This window comes from Mercenaria mercenaria, chromosome 15, assembly GCF_021730395.1.
Source record: "Mercenaria mercenaria strain notata chromosome 15, MADL_Memer_1, whole genome shotgun sequence".
In the NCBI taxonomy this organism is placed as follows: domain Eukaryota; kingdom Metazoa; phylum Mollusca; class Bivalvia; order Venerida; family Veneridae; genus Mercenaria; species Mercenaria mercenaria.
In genome coordinates this window covers 69204895-69225438 of record NC_069375.1, presented here as the reverse complement: position 1 = coordinate 69225438, position 20544 = coordinate 69204895, and the positions used below count along the sequence as shown (strand labels likewise).

The 20544-nt window shown below is 34.6% G+C and overlaps 1 protein-coding gene across 1 annotated transcript; it reads left to right on the top strand.

Annotated features, from left to right (window-relative positions):
• The first annotated feature begins 9870 nt into the window (after positions 1-9870).
• On the top strand, positions 9871-15803 carry LOC123562882 (uncharacterized). Its single transcript, XM_053525571.1, has 5 exons — positions 9871-10090; positions 10683-10784; positions 11496-11564; positions 12938-13088; positions 15112-15803. The coding sequence occupies exons 1-5, from the start codon at positions 9959-9961 to the stop codon at positions 15288-15290; spliced, it is 633 nt and encodes a 210-aa protein (XP_053381546.1). The 5' UTR covers positions 9871-9958; the 3' UTR covers positions 15291-15803.
• Positions 15804-20544: the final 4741 nt, after the last annotated feature.

The following is a 20544-nucleotide window of genomic DNA, read 5'->3' as shown; positions in this document are numbered from 1 at the left end:
TTCTGATCTCATCACAAGTGCTTTCCGATGAAGAGTTATAAGTTTGCATTTCTACTGCAAAGGAAGAACTTTAAATAAATGTTACTTAATATCCTTGTTCAACAACATTTAAAATGTGTTCATTAGCATCTATCCAATTCCAGTGACAATTTTTTTTCTTGATTTACAAACTGGAGTAACTGCTGCAGACTTACATGATTTGTTATGGGTCATCCTATAGCGTTAACGGACACCCAACTTATAGAACAATTGCGACAGAAAGTTATCAGGCGACGTAAAGTATTCCGCGCTGTTGCTCTCTGCTCTCACGATAGGTGTATGGGGCGCATAAAACGCACAATAACCGCAAGATAAACGCACGTATATGGGACGAACAACGTTCAGTTAACGGATATCACCGTACTAGTAAACGGACTTGTACCGTGTGAATCGAAAGCGCAACACATGAGAAACTGACAAAACGTTTTCGTCAGTTATCGTGCGTTGAACATTCGTTACATCCGTTGCATGTCCGATGGTAGTCCAGCCGTGAATCATGTACACCGGACTAGAACGGACCCAAACCGGAAAATTACAGAATAAGGAACGCAGGAGTAACGAACAAAATACATACCAGCGCATTGATACCATACATCTAACGGACAACTTTTTTCCGGTGATGCACGTGTGGATTTTAAACATGCTCAAAACCTTCCACCGGATGGAACGAACAACGCCGGACAATGAGCGCAAGCGACGCATTAGAAACGGACAAGAAACGCATGCGAACGGACACGTACGGACTGAAAATTATGTTATACGTTGGATGTCCGTTAACGCTATAGGTGTAGTGTGACTGAGACTTTAACAGTTGTGCTTTCTTACAGCACATTACACTTCACAAAAATTGACAAACTTGTACTTATCTGATTAATCTTTCATAATATAATGAAATCTGTGAAAAAAAACACTGACTGTCCTGCATTCGGCATGCCAACGGCAAGGTTTACCGAATTTGAAATAAGTGCCAGGATTTCTATTCCAAATAGGTATGTTCTGAGGTTGCGTAGTCTGCGATGTACCTTAAGAAGACTTTGAGTCTACGTAAAACTAATACGTTGCTCGAAAGACCTACTCCAACTTAGATTGCAATTCATGATATTCTTCCATCATTCTCTGTTGTCACGTGATTGGATTTTCATTTATTGTAAAACGGGTTGTTATCGCCGTGAATTCGTCTCGTAGAATGACCAAGACATCTTTACACAACGATATGATATTAAAACCCCGTGAAAAACCCGTGCTCACAGAAACAAGAATTTAACTCCGCGATGACAAATATTTCTCGCTATTCAAATTGATATACTACGATGGTATGTTTAGGACATATGTTATTTATTTCTAAGATTAAATTATCTCGTGCGCACGACATCTTATCTTGAGCGATCAACGTCTGATCTCGTGCGCACGACATCTTATCTCGAGCGATCAACATATTATCTCGTGTGCACAACATCTTATCTTGAGCGATCAGCATCTTATCTCGAGCGATCAACATATTATCTTGAGCGATCAACATCTTATCTCGAGCGATCAACATCTTATCTAGAGCGATCAACATATTATCTTGAGCGATCAACATCTTATCTCGTACGCACGACATCTTATCTCGAGCGATCAACATATCATCTTGAGCGATCAACATATTATCTTGAGCGATCAACATCTTATCTTGAGCGATCAACATCTTATCTCGAGCGATCAACATATCATCTTGAGCGATCAACATCTTATCTTGAGCGATCAACATCTTATCTCGAGCGATCAACATATTATCTTGAGCGATCAACATCTTATCTCGAGCGATCAGCATCTTATCTCGAGCGATCAATATATTATCTTGAGCGATCAACATCTTATCTCGAGCAATCAACATATTATCTTGAGAGATCAACATCTTATCTTGTGCGATCAACGTCTTATCTCGAGCGCACGACATCTTATCTTGAGCGATCAACATATTATCTTGAGCGCACGCCATCTTATCTCGAGCGATCAACATGTTATCTCGAGCGATCAACATATTATCTTAAGCGATCAATATATTATCTTGAGCGATCAACATCTTATCTCGAGCGATCAACATATCATCTTGAGCGATCAACATCTTATCTCGAGCGATCAACATATTATCTTGAGCGATCAACATATTATCTCGAGCGATCAGCATATGATCTTGAGCGATCAACATCTTATCTTGTGTGATCAACATCTTATCTCGAGCGCACGACATCTTATCTATATATATTAAAACACTTTGTGTGTGCATTTAGGTCATCAGTAAAACATACAGACAATTTGTTAATTAGGGTCCCGCCTATTCCGCTGTTATTTAAACTTCCCACAAGTAAATGTACAAGTTTATCACATCAATTGGGAGAGCAATGCATATAATTGGTCATCCTATCTTCAAAATCAAATGAACATAACCAATGATGCATACTGCATGTTAGAACAGCAACAAATTTCAGTTCGACTGATAAATTCGCGCAGAAAAGTTGCATTATGAATTAAGGGAAAACAAGGAAAATCATTTAATATATAGGCGAAGCATGGACGCCCTGGAGGGACAATTGCTTTCTGTACTTCCCACTTGTTCTTTTGCACTTCTCACTTCCAACTTCTTGACTTCCTACTTCTAACTTCCGCACTTCTGACTTCTAACTTCCACACTTCTGACTTCCAACTTCCTGACATTCAACTTCTGATTTCAAACTTCCACACTTCTTACTTCCGACTTCTTACTTCCTTCTTCTAACTTCCGCACTTCTAACTTCCAACTTCCTGACTTTCGACTTCTGATTTCCAACTTCCACACTTCTTACTTCCGACTTTTTGACTTCTTACTTCCCTCTTGTAACTTCCGCACATCTGGCTTCTAACTTCCGCACTTCTGACTTCTAACTTCCTGCCTTTCGACTTCTGATTTCCAAGTTCCACACTTCTTACTTCCGACTTCTTGACTTCTTACTTCCCTCTTCTAACTATCGCACTTCTGACTTCTAACTTCCACAATTCTGACTTCTAACTTCCTGTCTTCCGACTTCCAACTTCCGCACTTCTGACTGCCAACTTTCCTTTTTTGGAAGTCGGAAGTAAGAAGTGTGGACGTTAAAAGTCGGAAGTATGAAGACAGGAAGTTGGAAGTCAGAAGTGCGGAAGTTAGAAGTCAAAAGTGCGAAAGTTAGAAGAAGGAAGTAAGAAGTCAAGAAGTCGGAAGTAAGAAGTGTGGAAGTTGGAAATCAGAGGTCGAAAGTCGGGAAGTTGGAAGTGAGAAGTGCGGAAGTTAGAAGTCAGAAGTGTGGAAGTTAGAAGAAGGAATTAGGAAGTCAAGAAGTTGGAAGTGAGAAGTGCAAAAGTTAGAAGTCAGAAGTGGGAAGTACGGAAATCAATTGTCCGTCCAGGGCTTCCATAGTGAAGCCTACATACTATTCTTTTTCGTCAAGGACTTAAATTTATTTCTTTGCATCATCACCGATTTTTGCTGCCTTTTTTATCAGTTTCCGTATTTTAATTTCTAACCATGCAAACATTTGATGCTGAGCGACAAGCGAGGAAGCTACTAGTACCATTTTTTACGTCTTTGGTATGACGCAGCCGGGGATCGAACCCACGACCTCCCGCACTTGACGTGGACGCTCTACCACTAGGCTACCGAGGCGAACGAAAGGTGAGTGATGATATTTACTCACAAAACTTACTTTGTACACAAACGTTCTGAAAAACAAGTAAATAGATGACATACAATAATGTTATATATAGTGGCGTTTTTATATTTTACTATATGGGTAGATTCCCCATCACTTATAGCATATCATGCCTGCCATCAAATGTATGATCAATCATTATCGTTTTAAAAGTATAGTTTTTACTTTTTTTATATTTGTGATGCAATTTGAGCGAAACCAAATACTTTGGACAATGAATATGATTAAATCAAGTAGGTAGAATGTATGCCGGTACAGTTAATGGAACATAATGCCCCATTGGATCAGAAAATATAACAGAGGGAAAATAGTTAGCGGTCAGAGCATGATGTTATAATTGTTACTCCAATCGAACATGATCCTTAAAAAGGATACAAAACAATAAAGCAGTATAGTATCAAACATAATTTAACTGAGTTTGAAAATTAAACTGTGGTGATTGCCTTCAAATCCGTTCGATATGACATGGATGAAATGAAGTGTTTTCAGGTTGTCATTTGAGAAACAATTATAACAAAAATAGCAAAAATATATATCTTCTCTAGCTTTTTTGATGGTGCAAAACAAGAGAAATCGGGGACAGTATATATAACTGTATCCTTCGAAATAAAATGCATTTAATATAATAATTTATACACATACAGTTGCTTTGTCTGTTTAAATAGTTAACAGGTATTGGTGTTTTTTTTTTTTGTTCGTGTTCAAGTAAGATACAATCGCAGTCGAAGGTGTCCAACATTTAGAATTTGCTTTTTGCAATTGCCTTTAGGAACACTGATGACATTTTCATTTATTACAAAAACTTAACAAGTATGAATTTTAAAGTACGACCTCTCGAACGATTCTTAATTTATACGTTATTACAGCACTTCAAGGTTATACAGGGTTATACCTTCAAATGAAAATACGCTCAAGTGCGTATAGTTATTAATTCTTTACTCATAAGTATCAAAGACACGGTCTTAAGGTGAATTGGTCTATTTTTGTGTCTTGTTGGAGCTGATCTCAGTCTCTGCTTGAGCAACGTTTTGGCTGTTCATATAATCAATCAATAAACATTCGACTATAAAAGGATATAAAACCATAAACATATCATGAAGATTTAAAGTCGAGAATTGAAACGTCTATAAATTATATGAGAAATGTTTTCGAAATAAGTGAACAACAACCGATAATAATTTTTATTCATTTGTTTTCTTTGATGTGATAATTTTAATATACAATGTACGCATATTTGAACAAGACGGACAGTGGTTGTCCTGAACACCTTAATTGTCATGAGAGAAATATTTCTTATTTGTTTTGAACCCTATTGCCGTCTACTTGATGTCATATATTTTTATGTAAAATGTTTTTACTTAAAATCTTTGAGCGAAAAGTGTCCTTGAATGCCAGTCAGATTCGTGGAATTTCCAGCATAATTACTGACAAACTATATATTATGAAAACACATGAGCATTTGTTGGTTGCTTTTAACAAATTGGAAAAGTGTTTGCAATGCTTTACTCGAGGTGAACTGCCATTACTATAAAAAAATATTCTTATTAAAAGAGATTAAATTCAAATTCCTTTTCAGTGAATTGGTACAGACAGCGGAAAAGTTTTTATTGCCTCGGTGGTCCGGGTTCGATTTCAAACTTGGGCATTTTTTTTCTCAACACGGCATTTCTAAGATAGTGGAGAAACAAAAACTCGAATTTTAATGTTTATAATATGATCAAACCTCAATTCTAAAGACACATCTTTTTAAGCCAAAGTGCCTGTAACTTTACTTTATAGTTTATAATTGTAATTGTTTCCTTTGCTTTTTATTTAAATTACTGGTTCATGTGGTATATTATGTCTGACGAATGTGCTTAAGCAGTTAATGAAATACCGAGATCAGGTGATTAAGCGATACTAAAATCATGCAAAAAGGAACTCATTGAAATATTGAGAACCTATCTTAAAGAAGGAAATACAAACGAATAAGCAACACAAAATGTATAGTATCTAGATTCTACCAACTCTCACCATTGTTCATTTGAAATACTTAACTTAACAAGATGTAATCAATTTGATTGTCTTGAAATCTAAAATTGGCAGTTGCTTTCTAAAAGTAGTAACTGTACTTTAATGACTTAAAGTTTTTTTGTTTTTTTTGTTTTTTTTTTAATAATTGGTGACCAGACAGAAAAACAATGTAAAGACATTTCTTATCATGTTAAAGAGAAATAATGAACAAACAAATGAAACATAGTTTTCGCTGGTCATCTTTGAAATTCATATAGTGACAGTCCTACACTGACGTCAATGCGAAAAAATTTGGCAACTATCTCAGCTGCGGCATAACCTAAAGTATTGCAATCATATTAATGCTACGTTAGCTCATTGTGGGAAACATTTTGCAACTTTACTTTAAATCACTTGATGAATGACAGAATTATGTATGAATTGGACACGAAACAAACCCTATTAACATTTGACCTCAAAGTGTGACATTGACGTTAAAGCTTTCGCGGGACAAGTAGTCTTATCATTAGAGACATTTCTGCCAAGTAATTTCAAAGGCCTAGTAATTGAGCGGAAACGAAAATCTTTTAACAAATATCAGATTAACCAAAACAACTTTTCCCTTCGGATCTAATTTTTATAAAATCTAGGATATTAATTTGAAGCATAATCATTAAGCCTGGATACCTCAAAAAGAATCTAAAGTGATGATTTATAGTAAGTTAACTGAATATTTTCAACTGCATTAAAGTATCGCCGTGGGTATAAATTACTTGACACACATTTTGTACATTGTACCGGTAGCATACTGGTATCCTTCGTAAACATCTGATTGACAATAAGGGTCTTAGCTCTAATTTATTGGATAAGTTTAAACTAACCATATTACATTTGAAGTTAAATCTACCCCCACCCGTCCCCTTAAATCAAAGGAGAATCTCACCTATTGTCTTTAATATCATAGTTGGCATTTGACGTTGCACATTTTAGAAGCAAACACCTCTCTAGAAAGGCAGTCATTTTCGCTCACATTAAGAAAATTCTCAGTAAACTGACTTCCTCTTGGCAAGATCCTCTTTACAATAAACACGTTGTTTGCTTTAAAAAGACTTAAAAACATTAAGCTATAGGTATTTCCACGTAAATATAGCTTTATTGTTAACATAAAGAGTTGCCTTTCAAATTAATGATTCAAAAAGCTATGTCTATCAGCAATGCTACGGTAAATAAAAATATCAAACCTTATACCTCCGCAAGCATACAAACATGTATAGATGAGGATTTGATAATATATGTAGCGCCTAGCCATTTTGCAATAAATTGGTAATGAACTAGCCAAATCTACAAATGTTTTGCAGGCCACTTAGTTCTTTGAATCCTTGGACTTCTTCCAATTTTACGACAAGGAAGTGAAGTTATAAATGTTACAGTGTCACGTGTCATTTCGTCAAATATAAAATGCACCGGTCGCATCAAATAGTAAGAACAAAGCTCAAGGTAAGTGTGTTTGATAGTAGCAGCTTTAGTAAACCGCTTTGAATTAATAAAAACAATATCAATTTTTATTTAATTTTGCAGGATATATAACAAAGAGATTTTACATGATAATTATCTTCAGGATAAATAAGAAAGGAAGTGTGTATTTTTTGTCTTCAAGTGAGTGAAATAAATGTAATTTTTTTAACGTCAGGATTATATTCTTTGCAAACAACATCGATTTTAAGTACGGTTTGGCAAAATTTGGATATCAGGTAACAGATAAATTCTGCTCATGAAAAATAATTACTTTTATATCGGTAATAATATTAGTTGAATGCGGCTATAAAATATAAAATTAAACGCGGCTATAAAATATAAAAGAATGAAAATTAGAAATAATTCCTCATATCTTTTGCAGATGCATGTTTTCTTAACATAAACATTTGTATTTAGCCTTTTCCGATAGGTACACTTGGAGACGTTTTAAACAATAATTAAAAGCATTAAGATACATAACAAGAGCTGTCCGTAAGACAGCGCGCTCGACTTTTCTCAGTGCTTGACTCTGAATTAGAGCTTTGCCAGTAAAAAAAATATCAAAGTTAAAAAGGGACATAACTCTGTCAAAATTCAAAACAGAGTTATGTGAATTGTGTCTCCTGATGTAGATATTGATAGTAAATATCTGTTTTTAGTTTCAAGTCAAAAGCTTTAATAGTAACAGAGATATTTGACTTTATCAACAACTTTAACCAAAAATTCTAAGTTAAAAAGGGGCATAATTCTGTCAAAATTCAATCAGAGTTATGTGGATTGTTTCTCCTGGTGTAGACTTTAATGATAAATAAGTATTTTAAGTTTCAAGTCAATAGCTTTGATAGTAACAGAGATATTTGACTTTATCAAAAACTTTAACCAACGGCGACGCCGACGCCGACGCCGACGCCGGGGCGAGTACAATAGCTCTTAGTCTATTTTTTCTTCGAAAAGTCGAGCTAAAAACTGTAACCAATGAACAGCACATGATCGCGGAACGACTATAACAAGCTATGCAATTTCATCATGCGTTTTAGAGATTACCCGTTCAGGTTTTATCAATCGCTGTGTGCCTGTCATTTTCTATCAATCGCCGTATATCTGTCACTTTTTAGAACAAAATCCTTCTGAAAATCAAGTAGGTTGTTAACGGTTTCAACAATTTTAAATGCATAACTTTCAACCTCTAAATATATGAGACTGTCATCTTATTTGTGCTATCATGTGTTGTTAATCATAGAAATAATGACAGATGGAAAAGATACCACTTACATTTTCAATAATAAATGCATGTTATTGTCTGTGTTCAAGTTTATAGGTATAAATCTCAGAAACAATTCATAAAATGCCTAATTACTTCATTTTACTAGATTGATATGCCCGGACTCCTGATTTAGTAATTTTGAAAGTAGATGGATGTTTTTCAACAAAACTGTTGATTACAAAACATGATTACATTAGGAACTTGTTATATTTGAAGTAGTTTGTTCTCGGTTCGCGATTGTTGGGCTCTCTGATTTATACAATGCTTTGCAGCCAAAGAATTGAAATGTGCTATATCTAATTCGAATTGAGGAATACATTTTGGATGTATTCATGATAGAAGTTATTAGACGTATTTATACGTTTATAATTATATTTCAAACTTTTATTTATAATTTTATTCATTTAGATGCACAATTATACTTATCTACGTTGTTTGATTGACATTTAACTATTTCTATGTAGAGGGGTGTTTATAAACTTCGATCATCACCGAGGAGTACGAATCGTGTCAAGATATAGACATTTATGATTGTCATTGAATTAATTCAAATGCCGTGACTAACTTGAACGTTACGCTCTGTTTTTACGTAGTTTTATGTCTTTGCGCAATGTTATAGACTGATCTTTTTTCAATTTTAACAGCAACATTAACATATGAGAAAACCATCTGTTCATCTGGCAGCCGTTGTACAAAATAAAATATCATAAACGCATTAACCATCATTACACATGTACCATTTTGAAAAGTTTATTGCTGACTCATATATCTTAGTAATGTTTTAGGGTCTAACTAATGGGTCATTAAATTCTGATTAAAATCACAGAATCAAAAGAAAAAAGAGCAATCCCAAACGTGCTTGCTGAATTCAAAATAACTGCATTTAAACTAGGTATTTTATTGAAGGGGACTGAATGGTTTGCCGTCGTCTGTCCGTCAGTCATAGAAAACGAGACCTTACAATAACTTTACAAGCATAAGAAATAAATGACAATATGAAGAATGTTCATGTCTTTCTAATTTGTTCAGAGAATATAAGTTTGGTTTCTATGACAATAAATATTTATAGGTCATTAGACCTGTATCGAGAAATATCCATGAGTTTTACAGCGGAAATATTGCGCGTCTTTAGAAGCGCAATATTTTTCAGTGAAAGCACGAGTACATATTTCTCGATGCAAATCTAATAGTTTTTTCAATACATACGCATCTACACATAAAATAATTTATATAAATTATTCAAATTTTTATCAAGTCAAAGTGAAAATTGAAAATATCGTTGTTAAAGAACTTTTAATCGCGACGGCATACATAAAACTGATGTCACCAGTGACGTCACACATGCGATATGAAATTTGAACGTCAATGTAGAAAAATATTGACTTTCAGGTTCCATTGAAACTTAACGGAGTTTTAAATTAAGCATATAATAATCAAAATTATGGCTTCTTTGTTTTGTTGCAGGAAAAAATCAGGTGATCATTTTTCAAAACGAAAGCGAAGCATGCAGCTCTTCGGACTTTTGTGGTTGGTTGTTTCCATGACAAGCCCTCTGTATGCTTATAAAGATGGGGTAAGCAAGGCCATATATATTCTTTATGTGGCATTTTCTATGCATATGATTAAAGACCCAGGGTCCTATTAAACCGCCGCCCCGGGGTCAGTTAGTTTTTATAAGAGTTTTATATAAGAAAAACACAATCTTATTAAACTGTTTGTTATAACCCCAACTAATTAGGGGTTACTTGACTGAGACCTAGACCTACTTGATATTTTTTAATATTCGGCCTTGAAATTTGGATGATATATACAGTTTTACACCGATCTTACAATTTACTTTCCGTAACCATGAGTGTGATGTACTGACCTACTTTCTGAATATTTTAGCATCAGTTTGACATTTCAAACATTTAGTTCATATAAGTCAGGTTAGCTATCCACTATCATCTTGACCCTCTTGTTTTTAGATTGAAACATTTGGAAAAATCTATCTATATATGTTCTTTATCCTGAGGTAGAAAAGGAAAATAATGAGAGAGAGACAGAGACAGAGGAGAAGCATTTTTAAAAGGAATTCCATTACAGGTGTTGTGTAGAGATAACTGCTGTTTGAATCTTATGAAATATATTGCAGTTGTTAACGTCTTACAGTTTTTTCTGTACAGGTTTTTGAAGTGGAAAAAATTAGAGAAGGGTTAGAAGACATTCTCATAGTGAAAAACAAAACCGGAAAAACAGTAGCAGTTATTGATGTTTTCGCAGACGGCGTAAGTATTAGAGAGGCTTTTTTCATCTTTTCTAAATTATGAGCTTTTTGAAATGCATCGCAAAAATATGACTGTACAGATAAACGTTTCATGACACACAAACTTTATAAACAAGTTAACATGCTGCGAGGGATTCTTTAATGTATCTTCTCCGTGACTATTTGATAAACGACATTGTGTCTGAAATCATTAGTCCTCCACCTCTGATTCATGTAAGGAAGTTGGCAGTTACTTGCGAAGAACAGGTTTATACTAGTACAAAATCCAGAAACACTGGTTAGGTTAACTGCACGCCGTTACATGACTGAAATACTGTTGAAAAACGGCGTTAACCTCCTCCCCTCCCCCCACCCCCCGAAAAAAAAGGAAACAAACAATTTGAACAAATCTTTAATGTAAGACTCTTCATTGGATGAGCTCGAAACTATTGTTACTGTTTTTAAATAAAGAACAAGATACAATAGTTTTGCGATCTATTTCAGTGTATCTTGTATCCTAGACAACACATAAATGTCCAGTATATAGTTTGTTTCTTTTGACTGGAATATATATCTTGCTTTCAAAATGCATATGCTACCAATATTTATTCGACATTGTATGTGGTTAAACTACCAAATAAACGTGCACACTGATGTTCAATAAATAAAAACTATACATGTAGTTAACATTCACAGAGAAAAACGATTTGAAGTTTTGATGTTTTATTTACAGGAATATCAGCTTGTAAAGCCAATTGCAGAAGACGATTATGTTTGTTATGTGTCACGTTTTGAAATGCAGGTCAGTTTATACTAGGTTCTCCGTTTTTGCATTAGAAGTCTACTAAGCAGAATATTTCACCGAAATAAAATCAGGAAAGTAGATCCCACAGAAACATCGAGAACAAGGAAAACCGTCTGAGACTGAGTCTGTTCATGAGCAGTAATGGAAAATGCAACACTACTTATGCCCCCTAGCACCGGTTTAAGCAGTATTCAGCCTTCAAACCTAAATGAATTGAAATAAATGATCCCAGAGGACCAGAAAATATAACAACACTGAGTAGAAGTCGGAGCGACCCTTCTTAAAAGCCTACCCTTGTAAACAAAAGAATGACATTAATGTTGTAACGGCCGCTCGCGTAAAGTCTGTAAGTTTTATGCCAATTTCCGACAACTGCGTCAGGGAGACAAACTCTTTGGCTCAGTGGTTAGAGCATTTCACTAGCACTCGAGCGACCCGGGTTCCAATCTCGCCTCAGGCACTTAGAACTTTTCTCGTCATAAAATTCTATGCTCTTTGATTTGATACGCTTAAATCAAAGGCTGCGGACGTTATCTCGTGCCTGACAACTGCTCAAAGAGTTGTGGTTAGAGCATAGGAATGGCACTCGAGCGACCGGGTTCAAATCCCGCTACAAACAATTGTTTTTTGTTCGTCATAAAATACTTAGCTCTTTAATTCCTTTTTACGGCAAAAAGTAACTCGCACGTACGGGATACGGACTTTATCTCGTGCCGAAAATGGCACTTTCTGTCCCCAAAAGGCTTCCACATCATCATAAATGATGACTTCTTTGGAGAGGGAAGTGTTACAGCGACCCTTTTTCGAATCCTGTCGCAGGCAGTTAGGATTTGTCGTCCTAAACTTCTATGCTCTTTGATTTGTTACGGGTAAAATTCATAAGATTATATATGCATAATTTTCTTTGCATGATCAATTGAATTTAACTCCTTAATAAATTAGCAAAAAAATAACTTCTAAATAGAAAGTAGAAAGCATAAATTTAGCAGACTCGGTGTGAGTCCGGTATTGAAAGGTTAAGCACTGTGAAACCAGTTCCCACAGCCTTGCATCGGTTCAATTATGTTACAACGTTTCAGAAGCCATCCAATCAAACAAACATGTTCTACTGGCAAATAGAAATTTTCACTTCTGGCTTCGAAACGTTTTAAAAATATCCATTCTTGTGTCCTCCGTTTTCATGCAGACCGGTATGATACCCTCAAAGAGATTTAAAACGTATAAAATAAAACAATATCGGTGGGCATGTGCAAATGCCTTTTGATAACTGTAGTGCCTACACTTTTTATCTTGCTAAATCTGGCAAGCATTTACTTAATACATAACTATTACTAACGCGGTCGGTATGATACACTTCCATTTAAATACAGGAACATGAAACAACAACATGTTATGAGCGTGTGCCTTTACCAAAAGGTGAAGAAGATCAGATCGATCTGAGAGACTGTGAAGATCGTGAAGTAATTTTTCTCCATCCTACAGACTGCGAAAAGAATGACGTTAAGAGGGAAGATGACGGTGGTAAGGCAGTTTAACCTTTAATGTATTTAAAAATATATATTGAATGATTCCGGAATGAAGAGATGCATTTCGAACTATTTAATATCATGTTAGAAAATTCCTGATTTTATTATCGTTCAATTTTATACTGGTTATATATAAATTACGACTCTCTTGAAAATCTTGCCAAGTCTCGTCACGAAAACACATGCAAAAATATCAGTTTGAGTGAAATATTAGTTATCTTGAAAAAGTTACTCTGTCCCTTGAAATTCAAGAAAATAGAAAAAGTGGAAACTCCACAGGTCCCTCAACACAACAAAAACGAAAATGTTGCAGGCTCGGTTTGATTGAGCCTGTTCATGGAGGTTGTTAAAATGCACGCTACCGTCCACGCCCTCTAGCGACCCCTAATCGGTGAAAATTAATTACTATTCTCTGCTGAATTGCGAGACTTGATAACAGAAACTTGAGTATGCTTGTACATTTTGCAAATATGTTGTACAATGTGGGCGTGTATATAAATAAGAGGTGAAACAAATCTTACTGGTTTGTGGATTTGTGAAATAAGTACGTACATAATTATTGCGTAATAAGCCTGCAGTATTATGGTGATGGTTCGTTTGCATGAATTCCTCCCACCTATCTGGATTGTTCTTTTCAATAAAGGCTCCTGACTGGTATTTAGGGAGAAATGTGTCAGCTATGCTGTAAACAGGTTTGAGTGAACGTGGGTGTCAAACAGGTAAATTGTGGTCAGGCCGAAGAGCATTCTGTATCATTCAACTCCTTATGATCTATCTGACAGTAGGTTGCACAAATATGTTTGACAAGTCTCATTTTTCCTTTATGTATTAACACATGAGAGGTCTTGTGATCACATTTGTTTCTTTGAATTCTTGAGCAGAACCATGAATTTTCAGCATCAGTACTGCTGTCTGTATAAGTTATATCCTTGGCTTTGCTTGAAGACTCTGTTGATTAAAACCTCGTCCTTTATCTTGACAGAATAGAATTTTCACATAGTGAAATTCAGTACCCCAGTTTTTGTGACCCGGTTCTATCTCCCTTGGGAAGCAGCAAACAAAGTTTTGATGACTGAAAACTCATAGGCACTGCTCACATACATGAGACGCTTTAGAAATTCTAATATACCATTTCTTTCTCTCTTTCTTGAAATTTTTGCACCAGAAATAATTTCTATTTCACCGCCTACGAATAAATTCAGTCTAACTTGTTAAATTAGATGCTACGAGTAACAAAATCAAATCGTTATTGAGCTTGTGGATATTGTTGCTTATTTTTAACTGAATCCGGTGATTTTGATTCGATTCCAGAATTTTCTTCTGTTTACGCTTTGAGTTCGAAGAAAAAATTGAATCAATCAACGACGAACTAGACGAATCACTAGATCTAGAACTGGAAGAAGCAGTGTCTGAATTACTGCTATAAATGTCTCTCAATCCTAGTTTTTTAAAATTCATTTTTTTTGCTCGTTTTTTGAGACCTGGTATATATCTCAAATGTCTTTATCGAAATGTTCCTACCTTTGGTTTGTTTTTGTAGAACTCTGTTTCTTTCAAGCGGACGACGTATCCCGACTTCCACACGTTCCAGAAAACATGTTTTGCACCAGTTTTCCTTCTTTTTAATCTCTGTTTGTTTTTGCAGTTGTTTCTCTTCCTCTTTGAGGAGTGCCAAAATTTTTCTTCCTTTTCTACCGAATGTGAAAAGAAACAAAATATCGCTTGGTCATGATCACCGGAAGCAGGGGAATTTTTATCTTGCGAGCGTTCGTTTTTTCTTTTTTTTTAATTCTGTCTTACAAAAATGAAAACAAACTTATAGAAGAATCTACTACATAAATGTAGCTCGTTTATAACAAACATTTCTACATCATATAGTTTCTAAACACTGATGAAAACGTCGGAAACTCCTTTAAGGTATACTGGTTTTCTTCTTTTCAGACAACATTTATACCTATGATATTGTAAGGCGACATGTTTCTAATGATTGATAAAATAAGCGCTTCATATAATTTCAGAATTAAAGAGGCAAAAACGGGCTTGCTATATCAAAGAAGAACTTCAGAATGCATGCTTGGAAACTGAACGGTATTGCAAGAAGTACGGATGGTGGACTGGGAGATCCAGGTGTAAATCTTGGGGCGTTAGATGTTCAAAGTATGGACTTCGCGTCGTTACAACAAAGCATTGTTATTAATGTTTATGTATAAATGCTGGAACATTTAACTCTGAGGCTTTAAATGGCTATTCAAAATAGTAAAATGAAACAATATAATAACTTAATATATATATTTGTTCTATGTCAAATAGTCTAAGAACGAATACTACGTGCATATATTTTAATACATTAGTTAAAATACGGTTCGTATTAATACTAACATATCAAAGTTTAAACGTTGTTTTGTTGTATACAATCACAAGTTAATTTATTTAAAATCGGATAAATATATATTTTAAACAATAATACAGTAGGAATCAATAAAATTATAATATGATGCAGCACACGGACATTCAGACCTCATTCTTAGTATTCAAAAAAAATATATTACTTTCACTCATGGATGGAATTCTCGATGCCGTAATATATATAGTAATTACAGGAAATTGGTTTTCAGATTGAATTTTAACAAGAAATATGTTTGCGAAAACATTTGTATCTATTAAAAAGTATGCTTTGTGCTTTGACATAATAAAAGTATCAAATCATTTACAGATGGCTGATTAAATTCTTTACAACGAATAAGCTCAAATAACAGAGGGTAAAATCTATTGTATGTATATTAGGGAACCAACACATAACACACGGAACTGTGTTATTGAAGTTGTTTGAACGTTTTGTTACAGACAACTGTGCTCGAGTTAAGAGGAAGTTTCAGAAAATAGTTATTTCCCTCGACAAAATCCATCAAACAAGCAACTTTCTTTGCATGGTGAATCGTAAAAATAAACTGTTACTCTATAACTATTTTTGTTATGCCAGTCAAGAAATATTCAAAAGCTATTGTTGTCATTTCATTAAGGTTAATAAACTGCAGAGAGTTGATGCACGAAACAAACTTGCCTAAAGCATAAAACATATAAGAAATAAGACAGTTCAGCCAGCATCAGTCGAAGTCGGCGCTCCCGGCGCTTCATGCTACAGAAAATAACACCTTTTCAAAACTACTGCCGTATCCACTAGGCTCTCACTACCTTAAGCATTTCCGAACATTCAGTAACAGCGCGTATTTTGTACATGTTGAGTGCTAATTAGAAAGTGTAGCATTTCTTTAATTAATAAAGTGTAACCACGTCTGATTTTTGATTTTCGATAAAATCCGTATTCAATGAAAAAGGCACCTGCTTATACACCTGCTTATACACGACGAGGTGCTGACAGACCATCATTCAACCTGTCTATTTCATTCAGTAAGAATTATGATCGTGTGATAATAAATTCGATACACAATGTTTTTTTTTAATTTTTAAGATTAAATCTTTAAGTTAAATACTTTCTTGTAAGACCAGACGAAATATTTCCGTGTCAGACGAATTCGATTGATTCGATTTTGGTTTTAATTGTTCCGTGTTTGTTAATGAGATAAAAGTAATGTATAATATGTAATTTATGGCTAATGATGCACAATAAGTTAGGTAACCAGTCATGGAATATGCCCGGGGAAAGCAGAAATACTACAAAATTTCTTTCCTTTTCACACAAAAGTGTTAATTAGGTTCTTACTGAGGGCATATGATTGCTAGCAATTAGCTTGGTTATAAAGTCAGCATCACTGCAGCTATACTAATTAATCTTATGATATCACATTATTTGTACAGGCTGCCTTTCTATATAAAACAAATAATTTTCTATTGCAAACTCATGTAAAAGAAATGTGTTCTCACCTTATCATAAGCAAGTTGTGTTTCTTCATTGTCCTTGAAACGTCAAAATACAAAGAAAAATAAACAAATCATGATTTTTTAAACATATAATAATTATTCAACAAATAGTAATGTTTAATGATGGAGGATGAACAGTTATAATGTAACATTCATAATATATTTATAATAATTCTATCAGCAAGAAGGCTGAAATGTGTCTTTAAAGTTGCTAATAGAAGACGCATTTGTTAATACTAATTGTTAGCATTCATAACCTTTTTCATAGTTTTCATAAATTCTTTAATATACTTTGCAAGGTTTAATAATGCACTCTTTTTACTTGTAGTAAGAAGTTTCCGTACATCGAGGTCTATTATAGTAGTACTTCTTAATATTTTTTCTTCTAATATCTATACAACATGGGCATATTAAAAATAAAATGATATTCATCTTCAATATCTATAGTGTTACAACATAAACAGCATTGTTCATAACGTGGTATTCTGTTTTGCTCGTATCGGCCAGTTTGAATTCTAAGAGTATGTGCAGATATTCTTATTCTTGTGACAAAAGAGAAACAAACGAACATAGAAGTTGATCTCTTCATTGCCGTTGCCACGTCAAAATACAAAGAGAAACAAAGGAATCCTTCATATTGTCATTTCCAAGTCAAACTACAAACAGAAACACACCAATACATGGTATATTCCCTTTATTGTTACTTGCCGCGTCAAAATACCTTATGACACAAACAAATCAATATTTTTTATCTTTTCGATCGTTTATGTTTTTTGTGCAAGAAAATACATAAAGAAACAAGACAATCAATGGTTCTTTACCTATGTTTTCTTCGTCCCATCAACATTCAAAGGGAAACAAACCATTTCATAATACGTTACCTTAAAACTCACAATCACGCTAGTTTATGACCTCATAATGCAACAAACCATATAACCAGTTTAATAATATTTTATTGTATATTTTCATTTCAACATATATACATAAAATTCAAAATAACCAGATCTAATCATATATTGACATGAAAAACAGCAAATGGACTTAGGTTACGTTACGTTAAGTTACGACAACATTTTATGAGTCCTCCCCTCTTCGTTAACATTATGATGACGGAATATGCTTGAATTATTTGTTACTCGGGTTGACTCATTTATTAAAACGATCAAAATGCATACTGTATAAAGCAAGAATATCTTAAAATTTATAGTTCCTCTCTTGAACAGACTCAATCAAACCGAGTCTGCGATTATTCTTCTTGGTTGCATTCTTTGCTTCCAAAGCATCTTTTTACAGATTTTATCGATCTCTTCAGTTGGTCTACATTAATATCACCAAGAAGGATGGATGATATTACTAGTAATTTCAGACGCCTGCTCAATATATATGTCTAATCTGTCCAAAATTCAGTCTTATTTCTTTTTTTGTTGGATTTAACGTCGCACCGACACATGATAGGTCATATGGCGACTTTCCAGCTTTAATGGTGGAAGAAGACCCCATGTGCCCCTCTGTGCATTATTTCGTCACAAGCGGGCACCTGGGTAGAGCCACCGACCTTCCGTAAGCCAGCTGGATGGCTTCCTCACTTGAAGAATTCAACGCCCCGAGTGAGGCTCGAAACCACATCGACGAGGGGCAAGTGATTTGAAGTCAGCGACCTTACCCACTCGGCCACGGAGGCCCCTAAAATTCAGTCTTAAGATTCGGTGCTCTATATATTGTACAGATAAGGAAAGACTTCATTTTATCGTAAACTTGGATGCTTAGAGATTCTGGTAGTATATTTTCAAGATCAAATACGCGTGTTGGTTTAAAATGCAAGCTACTTTAAGTTAGAATACCTACTGAACGAAATATTTTGATGCATTATTGATAAGCAACGGTCTGCCTTATTATCAATTCCGGGATTAAGTTTTACGTCACCAGCTAACATAAACATTTTAATCAGACAATTTGGGTAAGAAAGGTCAATTTGATTATGTATGCTTTTGTTATTACATTACATATTACGTGCATAGAGTGACGTATATATAGAGTAATGGACGAGAAGGCAACCGTAAGTTTAAACTACATTCACATAAACATGTAACGACTGCATGAAAAATTATCATTAATTTAGATAAATATTGAGTAATTACAGACATACTAGAATATCTTCGTCTTAAGCAGAAGGTTTTCGTGTTCAACTGTTCCTTGTTATAATGTGAGCCCACCCGCTTAGCTCAGTAGGTAGAACATTGGTCTACGGATCGCGGGGTCGCGAGTTCGATCCTCGGGCGGGGCGTATGTTCTCCGTGACGATTTGATAAAATACATTGTGTCTGAAATCATTCGTCCTCCACCTCTGATAATTCATGTGGGGAAGTTGGCAGTTACTGGCGGAGAACAGGTTTGTACTGGTACAGAATCCAGGACAACTGATTAGGTATAATGCCCGCCGTTACATGACTGAAATACTGTTGAAAAATGGCGTTAAACCCAAAACAAACAAACAAACAAGCTTGTTATAATGTAAACCGATTGCAGCTCTCCATAAACGTACATCGTAACCATTAGTATACAGTGTCACAAAAGTGTGGAAAGTGAGCTGACAAAAAATGAGCTGGTTACAAAAGGAATGCAATAAAATACTGAAAAATCGCATGAGAGGGGCTGCAAAGACGACAAAGGGCCGGTCGTGCGAACATACAAATCAGACCATCACAAAATACAATGCTACAAAGCAAATCATGGTTCTTTGAAAACGAAGAGAAAAAAAAGAGAAGAAAATCCAAAAACAGCACAAGGATTTAATATCATTCTTAAGAAACAATAAGAAAATTATTCTGTATTAGTAAGATATTAGCATGATTATATGACGTAGCAACAATGTGGTATTACTACACAATATTTGATACACTATAAACTTGTTATATTAAAATTGTTTGTGTGTGCCATATATAACCTCAACCTATATATATCCGACGAACAAGAAAGATAAATCTTGTCAGAATAGTTCATAACATAAACGAGAGTCTCTCTCTTATAGCGTGCAACAATCTGTGCGCAAGTATAAATACATCATAGCATCACAAAAACAATTACAAACAATTGTATTGTTCGCAGTTATAGCAAAACATAGATAAATAAAGTATATAAGGATTTCCGAGGTTATTACCTGTCATTTACAATAAATAATTCGATTACATTACTAATACAATATATCTAAATCTGTACGTTTGGTAAACTGTAAAGGTCAAAAATAAGATTTATATGTTCTCCCTCATATACTCAAAATTTTCTCAAATACAAATGCCAATAGTTTTAAGGATCATTACGCGTTAATGTAATTAATTTGATTGCTTTAGATGTGGATATACCAAAAAAAATGTATATATTTATTTTATCTGAAGAAAGTGTCGTCTGCTAAAGGATATTGGATTTTTAATCAACGTATGCTTTATTGTTAGGGGTATCTGGGCCATCATTTGTGTACTACTTCAATCTAGTTCAACTGAGCATGTAAACAAATATGACCTTGTACAGACTTCTATTCAAAGAGGAGTTTTGCATTTCTTAGACTTTGATGTGTA

Coding starts and splice junctions, on each gene's coding strand:
- LOC123562882 (XM_053525571.1), top strand. CDS start 9,959: ATGGCTTCTTTGTTTTGTTGCAGGAAAAAATCAGGTGATCATTTTTCA. Junction 10,785..11,495: donor TTGATGTTTTCGCAGACGGC/GTAAGTATTAGA, acceptor TTTTATTTACAG/GAATATCAGCTTGTAAAGCC. Junction 13,089..15,111: donor TAAGAGGGAAGATGACGGTG/GTAAGGCAGTTT, acceptor ATATAATTTCAG/AATTAAAGAGGCAAAAACGG.